The 13,235-nt window shown below is 39.0% G+C and overlaps 1 protein-coding gene across 1 annotated transcript in view; it reads left to right on the top strand.

The window, feature by feature from the left end:
- PIP4K2A (phosphatidylinositol-5-phosphate 4-kinase type 2 alpha) overlaps nucleotides 1-13,235 on the top strand; it is a 78,722-nt gene that overhangs the window by 56,612 nt on the left and 8,875 nt on the right. The window contains exons 6-9 of the mRNA XM_060782388.2: nucleotides 2,063-2,101; nucleotides 5,027-5,140; nucleotides 10,276-10,516; nucleotides 11,011-11,114. Of these exons, the coding sequence (XP_060638371.1) occupies nucleotides 2,063-2,101; nucleotides 5,027-5,140; nucleotides 10,276-10,516; nucleotides 11,011-11,114 (498 nt within the window). The remainder of the gene's footprint in view (nucleotides 1-2,062; nucleotides 2,102-5,026; nucleotides 5,141-10,275; nucleotides 10,517-11,010; nucleotides 11,115-13,235) is intronic.

The raw sequence follows: 13,235 nt of genomic DNA, 5'->3' as shown, positions 1-13,235 counted from the left end.
TCTGCAAGGACGTTGCCCAGGTGATGCCTGGATGTGTTACCATGCTGTGGAAGGCTTCTCTGATGTCCCCTCATGAGAAGCTGGAGTTGACAGACAGGAGCTCACCCCATCTCTCAGAATCGAACTGCTGACCTTCAGGTCAGCAGTTCAGCCGGCACAAGAGTTTAACCCATTGTGCCACCGCGGCATTTAGTGTAAAGGGGTGGAAGTCATACTTGATAGCAGTGTTTGATAGCTAGGGATCTATTTACTGTATTTGTATTCTGTCTTATCAAAATCTCTTCGAGATGATTCACCTCTCAAAAATATTAAAACATCAAGGCAAAGTAACAAATGAAACCAGCATGATAAAATAGCAGATTATTAAAACAAAAGCCATAGCAGATATTTTTAATGCTAGAGACACTGTAGACATAAAAATAACAAACTGAATGGAAATCCTGGGCAAATACAACTGTCTTATTTGATGACTAAATGCAAGAGTATATTTCAGACAAGAACTTAAGGAAAGAGCACAAAGTCGGATCATTATTTGGAGGATTTGAGGGTTTTTAAAAATGCCCCCATCTCACAGGATGAAAAGCAGATTAGTATGGAAGCAAATAGTCCAAAAGCAGATTCTGCTTTGTATTGTGTCCAAAACTGAGTGGAAAACCAGTGAAGCTGTTTTAAAACCACTAAGACCTTATCTACACTGACTGCTTAATGCAGTTTCAAGCTGGTATTGACCAAATTGGTTTCATTGTTCACAGGATTACAAAGGAAATCCTGAAATGAGTTTGAGGCCAGGATAGTGATTTGTGTGTGTGTGTGTGTCAGGAGCGACTTTAGAAATTGCAAGTCGAGAACCACCGACCTGTTGACTGACAAGTCAGCAATTCGAATCTGGGGAAAGCAGGTGAACTCAGATGCAACTTAAAGGCATTCTTCTTAATATTCATGGAGCCCCCAGTAGCGCAATGGCTTAAATCCTTGTGTCAGCAGGAGTGTTGACCGACAGGTCGGCGGTTTGAATCCGGGGAAAGCAGGTGAGCACAGATTCCCCTTAAAGGCATTCTTCATAATATTCATGGAGCCCCCAGTGGTACAATGGCTTAAACCCTTATGCCAGCAGGACACATCGCCGATTCAAATCCAGGGAGAGCGGGTGAGCTCCCTCTGTCAGCTCGAGCTCTCCATGTGGGGACATGAGAGAAGCCTCCCATAGGATGGTAAAACCTTCAGGCATCCCCTGGGCAATGTCCTTGCAGACAGTCAATTCTTTCACACCAGAAGCGACTTGCAGTTTCTCAAGTCACTCCTGACATGAAAAAATATATATTCATAATTAGGTCTTCTTAGATTGCTTTCTGAAACCCCTGAAATTTGTTTTTTTTTTTTTAATGAAAATAGTCCAGCACAGCCTTATTTTGCTTAGTGGATACTGCTCCATTCTATAGAGCAAACAATTTTTTGGAATCCAAAGTTTCAAAATGTTTCTGATATGCCATGGAGAGAACTCATTCAAACCACCCCCCTTCTCCCATTGCAGCCAAGCTGTTTGGATTCTAGGCACCACTAATAAATAATCTACTTTGCATCTCTGTATAATCTTGCTAATTATCACTAGATTGATTACTGTGCTGTAATTATAATATATAGGGACAGCACGGTTTTGATGGGAGCTTTCCTTACAGATTGCGTTTTACATTATTAGCGAAGATTTCTCCAGAGATTTATAGTACAATTAAAGATGGTAATAGTAGGACAATGAGAATCTAAACCTCCGTAGAGAAAGTGCCCTTCTGTGACTTTTGGTTCATTGAGCTGCTGCCGAGATGTTTTAATGAAGTGTTTTTGATATACTAACAGTTTACCACTGTTATGACAGAATATTTGAACTGTATTGTGATGTTATGATATTTCTTGTATGGTGTAGTGTGTTCCCGAGTTTGCATAATTTTATGTTACGCTTGTGGGGAAAACCTTACCACGAACAGAATGAAATAATTCTACAGTAAATAACACCTGTGTCCTTAAGCCTTATTCCCAGTGGCATTTCTAATACAAATATCTGTTTCAGGGCTCTACGGTAGCGAGAGAAGCCAGCGACAAAGAAAAGGTACTGCAAGATTATATTTATGTGTTGCTCAGAAAGTTATTTTTTTTAAAATGGTAAATTTGTGTTTTTGTCTTCAGTCAAAATCTTGATAGATATTGTAGAGGTTTACATTATGCCCACTGAATCAGGGAGTAAGCTGCTTCATTGAACTCAGGCCAAAATGTAAAGATGCAAGATGGTAAATCTCAGCTTGTGTGACTATATTTCAATCTGTTTCACTCATTTTGTATTTTTAATATTTCATAAGGTCTCCTAGGCACTTATTAATGGGCAAGGTATACATTGAATGTATAGATAAGGTAAAGGTTTCCCCTTGATATTAAGTCTAGTCGGGTCCGACTCGGGGGTGGTGCTCATCTCAACTTGTAAGCCGTAGAGCCGACGTTGTCCATAGACACCTCCAATGTCATGCAACCATCATGACTGCATGGAGTGCCGTTACCTTCCCACAGAAGCAGTACCTGTTGATCTACTTGCATTTGCATGTTTTCGAACTTCTAGGTTGGCAGAAACTAGGCCTAACAGTGGGAGCTCACCCCATTCTCCGGATTCAAACTGCCAACTTTTCAGCCAGCAAGTTCAGCAGCTCAACCATTTAACCCACTGCAATATTATATTTGTTCCCACAAATTAAAGCATTGGAAAAATTATTTCTAAATACCTAAACTTAATAACTTTATTTTATTAATCAAAATTATGTTATTTTGATGGGAAAATTCACAAATTATCATCTTAAAATATTCTGCAACTCTGTGGATAGAATTCCCAATCCTAAAGTATCACCTTGATAACACAGAGTAGAGTTGAATGGCTTCTGTTCATAGAAGTGCTTGTTCAACTTTCCATATTCTGGCATTTATCACTTATGTTGGACTACAGTCATCCCAAAACAGAACAGCCAGTTGCCAAGCTGGTTGGAGATTATGGGCATTGTAGTACTAGGTTAGAGACAGGTGAAAGAAACATTGTGGAAGTAAAGTGAAACTAAATCCAAAGTTGCCAAACTACTTGTATAAGCTGAAGCCTGGTGATGACTTTCTGTGAACTGTCTCATAACAATTATTGTACAAATAGTCGTAGAGGGAAAACTACTTGTGAATCTTTGGGGTGGAAACATTCTTGTTATTTTTCCATTTTGCATGTTCAGCAATGGTGACATAGATTTTTGGATTTCACTGGAGAAGAAAAATTCAACCGTTGTAAAATTCTGACAGCTGCTCTGCATTTCCTTTGCTTAAAACCTCCACAAGATATATATTCAAGTGGCATACCTTCTAATTCCTCATTACTTATCTAGACGTTGCCCTCTTCCTCTGCTTTCTTGTTAATATTTTGACTTTTTCATCCCATCTCTCCCCCTTTTTTCTTCCCCTTCATGTTAAAATTGATTTTACATAACCTCTTGTACAGAGGTGTGAAGTTTTCTGTCCTCTGCCATAATATCAGTCACTCCAGGAAATGTTCAATTAGTTCCATTTTGTATGAAACTTTTGTTGGGCAAGTGGGCTTATTAACAAAAGACCACTCTCATAAATGCACAGCAGAGTAACTTAGCAGCAGCAACGTGACCCAGCACCAGTAGCCAAAAGTGATATAAAGAACAAAAACACAGAGACCAATATTATCTCTTCCATAGAAGGCTTTTCTTTGTAATAAAATAATATGGTTTCACTATTTACAAAAACAAGGCTTCCATGACGCAAATAAAGCTCAACCTTCACACTGGAGCTTCACACATGAGACCTTCTCATACCAAGGCCTACTTCACACACTGAGGCATTCTCTCACACGGGGGCCTTCTCATGCTGAGGCCTACCTCACACTGAGGGCTCTCTCAGACTGAGGTGAATTAACACTGAGGCCTTCTCATACTGACGCCTACTGAGACCCTTCTCCCATAGAGACCTCTCACAGACTGAGGCTACTAAGCTACAGGCACACCTGCTTATCTTGAACTGCAGGTTTTGTTGAGTCGTTGCATCCATTTAACCCTTTCAGTGCTTGACTCACATTTTTGTAATTAAAAATACCTACCTAGTTACTGTCCTGATTTTAGAGTTTAATATTTTTGACCACTTTAAATTCACAGTTAAATGTAAAACTTCCTAACCCCTAGAAATTTACTTTTGACTTCTCAATGGTGAGATAAAAAGTAGGAAGGCTACAATCTTCTGCTACGATTACCAGAATTGCTCTTAACATAACTGAAACTGGAAGTGACATTTCTTCATTTTTGTTGAGTTGCAAAATGACATTTTTTTTCCCAGTCTGGTTGAGTCTTAGGAGGTAGAGTAGTCCAAATGTCTTGTTTTTGTGATAGTTTGGATGGTTTGAGAAGTCTACATAGAGTTTGTGGTGGCAAGGAACAAGGCCTGGGGACCACATTTTATTTACTTCTGATTTCATCAAAGTGGAAATGTATCTGAACAGGGGCTTGTGAATATGTTTTGCTTACCGAGTATTTTGTTGGCATTGCAACTTAGAATCTGTTTCGTGTTACTATCTGTCATGCAGTAGAAGTCCTATTCTTAGAGTTCTGCTTCAACTGAAAGAGTTTATCTTTCTGTGAATGTCCGCGATAAGTAAAATGTTGGCCTTGCTGATCAGCAATGTATTTCCTTTATAAAAAAAAAGAACCAATTACTCCAATGATTTGATGCAGTGACAAAAACAAATTGTAGATCTCGTTAAGAAAGGAAAATAGGATGCAAATGTGTGTGAATTCACTTTAGAATTGTTACCAGTGTACTTTGGTGCCATAGCTTATTCATGCCCCCTTGTGGCTATTGTTTTGCTTTTTGATAGCACTAAATATTTGGTTTCACTAAAGATCATACTATCTTTTATTCATTCAGCATGTTGCTTTAATAACATTCATTGTTTTATAAAGGTTTTCATGGGTTAGCTTTTATCTGTTTATCTTAGGCCAAAGAACTGCCAACATTCAAAGACAATGATTTTATCAAGAATGGTCAAAAGATTTTTATTGATGAAGCCAACAAAAAGATGTTCCTTGAAAAGCTTAAAAAGGATGTGGAGGTAAGAACACCATCTGTCCAACGCAGGTGCCACACTGAGCAAAGTTGCAGAAACACCTGCTAGACAACATTGCCCATTAAGACCAAGGTTTTAATTCCTGCTTAGCCATGAGAAGCCATTGGTTCATCTTGGCCATGTCACACTTTCTTGGCAGAAGAGGAAGACAGAAGCAAACCTCTTCTGAATGAATCTGGCTAAGGAAAGCTATGATGGCTCATAACAACGGTGGGAAAGGATGAGACTTGGGCATCCCTCTTTCTTAGCACAGTAAACTGGTATAAAAAGAAAAATAAAGTGTACTTTTGAAGTGCAGATGCGTATGCTTCTATCTAACATTTCTAACAAAGGGTTGCTGTGAGTTTTCTGGGCTGTATGACCATGTTCTAGAAGCACCCACATCAATGCAAGGCATCCTCAGAGGTGGTGAGGTTTGTTGGAAACTAGGCAAGTGCGGTATATATATCTGTGGAATGTCCAGGGTGAGAGAAAGAACTCTTGTCTGCTAGAGGCAAGTGTGAATGTTGCAATTGGCCACCTTGATTAGCATTTGATAGCCTTGCAGCTTCAAAGCCTGGCTGGTTGCTGCCTGGGGAAATCCTTTGTTGGGGGGTATTAGTTGGCCCTGATTGATTCTTGTCTGGAATTCCTCTGTTTTTTAGTATTGCTCTTTATTTACTGTCCTGATTTTAGAGTTTTTTAATACTGGTAGCCAGATTTTGTTCATGTTCATGGTTTCCTTCTTACTGTTGAAATTGTCCACATGCTTGTGGATTTCAGTGGCTTCTCTGTGTATTCTGACATGGTGGTTGTTACAGTAGTCCAGCATTTCTGTGTTCAAAAGTGTAGAGATTTTTTACCATTCTCTTGTCTAATTGGTGGATCTTGATGTTCTATAAGCACAAGAACAGAAAGAAAATACTAGCTTATTAATTTTCTACTTCCATCACAATGATGTAGCTTGATAGTTTAAGCCAGGCTTGGGCAAACTTCGTCCCTCCAGGTGTTTTGGACTTCAACTTCCACAATTCGTAACAGCCAGTTTGCCTGAACTGACTCTTAAGTGTATATGCAGAAAATGTTACTTTTTTGAACTACCAGTCTCGGAATCCCTTACCAACTTGGCTATTGACTTCAGGCAGTGTTTGCCATCACTCATTAGATTCCAGTTTGTGTTGTTTCCCAAAATTCAACACAACACAGCATATTTGAAACTGAATTAGTGTAGATTATTTACCTATTCTGACTTTTCAGCAATTTCTGAGATGAGTTAGATTGAGAATAGTGACAAGTTGAAAGTAATCGAGAAATTGGGGAGGAAAAACAATTTGCTTTCATCTGCTGATCCACCTTTTATAGTGAAATGTCTCTACCCTCTAATGACAGGGAAATCACTCCATATGCTACTATCCTTAGGTCAAATTTTCCTGTGTCATAAGACCTAGAAACCCATGCTTCTGTTTCTTAAACTTTCTGGTTCTTGTGAGCAGGTGTTTATTGCAGATCTCTGTGTGAAAGTGAGTTCAGGGGCCCAGGCTACTGTACTGGGAGAAGGGTGGGTCTAAATTAAAGAAATACAAAAACTTTTATTAGTTGGGCTTTTAAATATCATTGCCATCCCTATATAAAGATCCGTTTCTTGTGGAATAGAACAAGAAGTCCAATATTGAGTTACTAAGCATAACACTATCTGAGTGTGTTGGCCATTTTGTTGTGAATACTTGATTTCTGTGATAATTGGATTTTGAAAAATTTGGCTTGTTGTGATTCAGTGGAGACACCTTTTCCCCATGATAACATTTTCAGGAGTGAATTTCCCTTCCTGGGGATAGATTTCTCTCACTTTCTGTTGTCTCGCTCCATTTTTAACGGAGTTGTCAGATGTTTGTAACTTGGAGATTCCCTGTACCAGGCCATTTCTCTTTGAGGTGTGGGTCAAAAACTCTTTTTGCTGTTTAAGCTCTTAGAAGGTCAGCCGTATAATTGTGTTTGGAGAAACTTGTGTGGTATTGATTAACATTCATACAGAAGTACCATTAAATTTGTATGTAGGCAATTATAGCAAAGTGGCTTGGCATCTCTTGCTGATAATGGAAAGCTAGAACTGCCTCTATCTTTTATCTTTAAATATTCATTTGACTGCTTTGCTTGATTCTGATATATTAGAAACCGAAAGAAGGAGCACTGCTTATGTTTGTTAGATATTATTTGTATTTGAGTATCTCTTAAAATATATATCAATTACATGATTTGATTGCTATTTATAACAATAGTTATCTGGGGTTTTTTTTCTATTTAAATGAACTTTTCTGGAAAATTTGGACTTGGTTGACTACTCAGTTTGACTTCCAGTTCCATGGAGTTGGAGCATACTTGGTCAACTCAGTGTGATTTCATGGAGATCTTGAAACTGTTCTTTAAATGTACAGTGGCACATATGCCAGTATTTATTCAGTTACACTGCTTCTGCATTGTGTCAAGAAAAATCTTCTGAGCAGGGTAGATGTCATAATCACATTGTTTGATTATATATATATATATATATATATATATATATATACACACACACACACACACACACACACACACACGCCTCTGGAAGAGGGGACGAGTTATTGCATGATGGAAAGGATACAATTCAAAGTGGGGTCTTTCAGCAGCAGGATAATATCCAAAGTACAGTATTTGAATGTTACTCCCTTCTAACATTCTGCAAAATGGTTAAGACCTGGCTCTTCAAGCAAGCTTTTACTACTGAAGCACAATTAGACAAAAACGAATATATGGAACGACCGACAATGCAATTGGACAACAATTTTAGTAAGGAGACGCCAAGGATTTTGTTTTTATAGACATTGTTTCTTTTATATTACATTTTAAATGTTAAATTGTTTTTATAATTGTTTTAACTGTATTTTGATATGTGAATCGCTGCCGACTGTGAACCGCCTCTGGCTGAGAAAGTCGGTGTACAAATGCGGTAAATCATAAATAAATAGTTTGGAGATGCACCAGCTCTCCTTGGCAGAGAAGGGTAAAGAGTGTGTAGAACTACAACTCCCATGATTCCATTGCATTGAGCCAGGAGAGTTAAAGTGCTGTCGAGCTGCATTCATTCTGCAGTATAGAATCACCTAAGGAAGCTGAGGCAGGATAAACAGCATTGCCTCCTTGAGGGAAGAAAATGTTATCTATTTCTCTGGTTTTCTTTTCAATTGCTGGAAGATTTGGTGTTCTAACACTTTTATTTTATAGAAGCAACTCTAAGAAGGCAGCAACTGTAATGCACATCTTCTTTGGCCAAATTTCAAATATAATGAGCAACTGCTCGTTATATTTGCCAGCAAATTAAGGTGTGCATTATATTTGATGGTGCACTAGATTCAAGTAAATACTTTAGTTCCTATTGGTACTAATTGCATATTTCCTTCCATTTAACTAACAAGGAAAGACAGCAAAGTCTGAGTTGACTCTTTCTCTTTCACATGACAGCAGCATTTATTTGAAATCCACTAAAGGGCAAAACCGTTTGATAAGTGTCACATCTAGTTTTGCCACAGTTACAAGACTGCGGATGTTGTCATGTGTATTGCTCAAATTTGCTTTCCTTGAATTTTTTTAAAAAAATGTATATATAACAAAATAATTTCTGAAAGCACCATTGGTCTTCTGTCTCACTGGCCACCTGTTCAGCCATATCATACCCAACTGCTATTTTCCTTAGATAGGGAAAACCAGCACTAGGCACCATCCTTGAGTGATGAATAATGTTGAAGCGGCTGCAGTTACCCAGCGGTTTCCCTCAGATGGAAGATGACAGTTGAATGTCCCACATGGTCAGCCTACATCTGATAAACTCAGGTGTGTCAGAGGATGTTATGGTCTTGCTGGGACTGGAGACTAAGCAACCAGTGTGGTCACCTTCACCTTCTGCTGATGAATGGCATGGGGAGCTACCTTTGCCATCTGTTCAAATGGACAATTATCTTTACATCATGCAGATGAATGATATGTTTGTTTTACTCACTACTTCATGTATTTAAATATACAGGCACATTTCTTGTCAGGTTAAACTTCAAAACGTTTCAGTTTCTATCTTTAACTTACAGGGTTTAACAGTCTCTTTTTATAACAGTCTACTTTCAAAGGAAACTCAAGCCTCAGCAGTTTCCTAACTTCCTAAACTGACATCTCTACTCAAACTGACTCCAGCCTCAACTGTCATCCTATTAAACTGCATTCTAAATGGTCACTGAACCAGTCACATAGTCTGCAACCCCTCCCACTGCCTCAAGTATATAGAGTTAAGAAAACTGCAAGAAGGCATAGACTTCAGGAAATAAATGTCACATTATAAACAGACAAAGCATTAAATAGAAGAGGCTTGTGAAGGTTGCTATCTCCAACACACTATTGTTGCAGGGTAGGGTTAGTGTGTTCAGAATCATACATTGAAAATTCATTGGCTTCAGGATCAATATATTGTAGTTGAGTTCAGCTTTTAGAGTGTCAGCAGATTCATTCTGATCCAAATTTCTTCTGAGTTGAACTCAGTAGATTTTTATATTTTAATTGCTCCTACTGGATTGGATCAGAGTCTCTCTAGGTAGTGCCATTAACCTTCTCTCAATGCTGTTGTCCAGGAACTGATATTCAGTGCCATTCCGGTTCCCAACACGAGAGCTTCATTTAGTCATCGTGACTAATCTGTATCTTTCATGGATTTATCTTGCTGTTATTGTTATGTGGCTTCAGGTTGACTCCAATTTATGACAATCCTTTCATGAAGATTTTTTTGGCAAGATTTATTCAGAGGAGATTTGTCATTGCCTTCCTCTTAGGTCGAATGTGACTTTCCGAAGGTGACTCAGTGGTTTTTCATGGCTGAGCATGGATTCAAACCATGGACTCATGGTGTCCTGGTCCAATAGTCAAACCACTATCTTAGATGGCTTTGCCTTGATCTTATTCCCTTCTTAAGTCCGAAATAATCTCATAACCATTCCCACTTATTTATCAGAGTCTGCTTTAAGTCAGTTATCCTACAAAGTAATGCTTGTCTTTATAAACTGAATATTAGGTTCTCTCTACATTTCCCATTGTCCCATGGTAACATACCTTTCATTATTGCCATTTAGTTCCTTGCTCAGTTAAAACTCATGGACTACAGCTTGTTGGTTGGGATTCACGATGTTGAGAGAGCGGAACAGGAAGAAGTAGAATGTGAAGAAAATGAGGAGGACGAAGGCGAAAGTGACGGGACTCACCCAGTCGGAACACCTCCCGATAGTCCAGGAAATACACTGAACAGCTTGCAGCCTTTAGCTCCTGGGGAATTTGATCCAACCATTGATGTTTATGGAATAAAATGTCATGACAGTAAGTGATACTTGCTATAAATATTTAGTTGTGGAAGACTTTTTGTCTCTAGGGTTTTTAAAAAAGGAGAGTTATAGATGCTGCACTATATCAATCACGCAACAGAGAAGGATTTTTAAGTACCTCTCCTTAACAGCTAACATTCAATACAAGGTTTATTCTCCTGTGACTTGAGTCTACTGCTTTAACATTATGCAATTGTTGGTTATTTTCTGAGAGGTTTCATATAGTTACAAGCACCCAGTGTTGCTATAGTTCCCTTAACATTGCTGCATGCTTTGGAAAGTATATTTAAACTTTTTAGTATCATACATTTTGTGTTACATTCTATAAGTTTGGAATTTCTAAATGTTGTGGAATTTCTGGGGACAAAAGCAATCTAAGTAAGTCCAACAGTTTGTTATCTTAATGTATTCCCATTTACTTCTATAGGTGTATCTGATCTTCTAGACATGACATATGTACAGTTTTAGTTACATGTTTTTCCCCCACAGATGCGCCTAGAAAGGAGGTATACTTTATGGCCATCATTGACATTCTTACCCATTATGATGCAAAAAAGAAAGCTGCACATGCTGCAAAAACAGTCAAACATGGCGTGAGTATCACCATTTGGAACATTCCACTTCTGCTAAATATTTTAAGCATTAACCATTATGGATGGGGGACCAAGAGGAGTGAGGACCTGTGATTGTTTATATAGGCGTTCCCTGTTTGTCTCAAAAGCAGTTGTCAGTGAATCTCAATTAAACCTTGACTGACAACTGCTTTTGAGACAAACAGGGAACCACCATGTACAATCACAGGTCCTCACTCCTCTTGGTCCACTGTTAATGACACTCAATTAAATCTTGGAGCCCCCAGTGACTCAATGGATTAAACCCTTGTGCCAGCAGGACCGCTGACTAACAGGACCAACAGACAGGACTGCTGATCAATCGTTATATTTTACAATGCTCCTATTTTAATTGTGTTTTTGCTTTAATGGATTATTTTGCTTTTATGTTTTGTGGGCATTTTGACCCTATGTAAGCCGCCCTGAGCCCCTTTGTGAAGATGGTGGTGGGGTATAAGAATAAAGAAGTATTATTATTATTATTATTATTATTATTATTATTATTAGCACTTCATCTTCTTGTGATAATAATAATAATAATAATAATAATAATAATAATAATAGCTTATTAATTATCTACTGAAGCCCCCGGTGGTGCAGTGGGTTAAACTCTTGTGCTGGCGGGGCTGAAGACCGATAGGTCACAGGTTTGAATCCAGGAAAAGCGTGAATGAGCTCCCTCTTGTCAGCTCTGGCTCCCTATGCAGGGACATTAAGGAAGCCTTCCACAAGGATGGTAAAACATCAAACATCCGGGCGTCCCCTGGACAACATCCTTGCAGACGGCCTATTCTCTCACACCAGAAGCGACTTGCAGATTCTCAAGTCACTCCTGACACAGAAAAAAAAATCTTCATTGCTGAAAAAAGGACAATGCTTGCATCCCATGCAATTTACTTATCCGAAGCTCTCTCCTTCCATTGAAGCTGTTATTTGTCTGCTAACTTAGGAAAACAAAGATACAAATTCTCTAAAGACATCTCTAATTTGTGCTTGAAAGAACCCTTGAAAGCAATCTGTACAATTATTGCCTGCGGTCCTGTTTACTGGAGAGTAATTGGATCAAGTTCCTTAATTATATGACTGTCAGCCATTTGTGACTCTAACACAAGAGAGTGCAGATGGTGACACGTTTTTATTTACAAAGTGTTTTTACCAAGAGAATTATGAACACAAGTGGAAAGATGGAGGAGACGAGAATGGCTTGGGGAGATGGGTAAAGCTGAGGGGTGACATTTTGAACGTCATTACTTTTGAGGAGGGCACTGGCAACCCTAAGGGTGTCCCATTTTGAGGACTGCGAGAGAAGGTGTGCGTTGTTTGAATTACCCTATTAGTTTTCTCATTGTTACTATTTGCTAATCCTCCTCAACAATTTCTCAGCCTCACACTTCTGCTGAAGCATGTTTTTCCTTGCAAGAGCTCATCCACAATAATCAGCTGCTGAAAAAAAGTCACAGATTTCCCCTTGTCTTTCCTTCTTCTCTAACCACCTGAAGCCTAACCCTGCCAAGACACAAGTGTGTGTTTTTTACCTACGGGACCATGAAGCCAACAGGAAATGGAAAGTTATCTGGGAAGGTCAAGAGCTTGGACATTGTTTCCACCTTAGATCAAACACTAACATACAGGAAACACTGCATGAACAGCAAGCACAAAGTAGCTGTACACAGTAACATCCCGTGAAAACTAACTGACAGCACATTGGGTGAAGACCTAAAATTAGTAAGAACATCAGCCCTAGCCTTGTCTTACTCAGCTGCCAATTATGCCTGTCCTGATAGGCATAAGTCTGCCCATGTGAAGCAGGTGAACATAGCACTGAACGAAACATGCAGAACAATCACAGGATGTCATAAATCTACACCTGTTGATAAACTCTACAAGCTAGCTGGCATCCCCCCCCCCCCCCCCCCCGCTCCCGGATATGTGATGGGAAGTTGCTGCTAACTGTGAGAGAAATAAGGTTGAACACTGTGAAAGCCATCCACTACATGGCTACCAACCTCCTCCCAGTAGACTCAAATCAAGGAAAAGCTTAACTCCTCTAAACGTTCCCTCAGCAACAGCAAGAGTAACCCTCTGGGCAGCTAAACCAAGAAA

This window comes from Anolis sagrei, chromosome 6 (assembly GCF_037176765.1).
Source record: "Anolis sagrei isolate rAnoSag1 chromosome 6, rAnoSag1.mat, whole genome shotgun sequence".
In the NCBI taxonomy this organism is placed as follows: domain Eukaryota; kingdom Metazoa; phylum Chordata; class Lepidosauria; order Squamata; family Dactyloidae; genus Anolis; species Anolis sagrei.
This window is presented reverse-complemented; position numbering and strand designations above follow the sequence as displayed.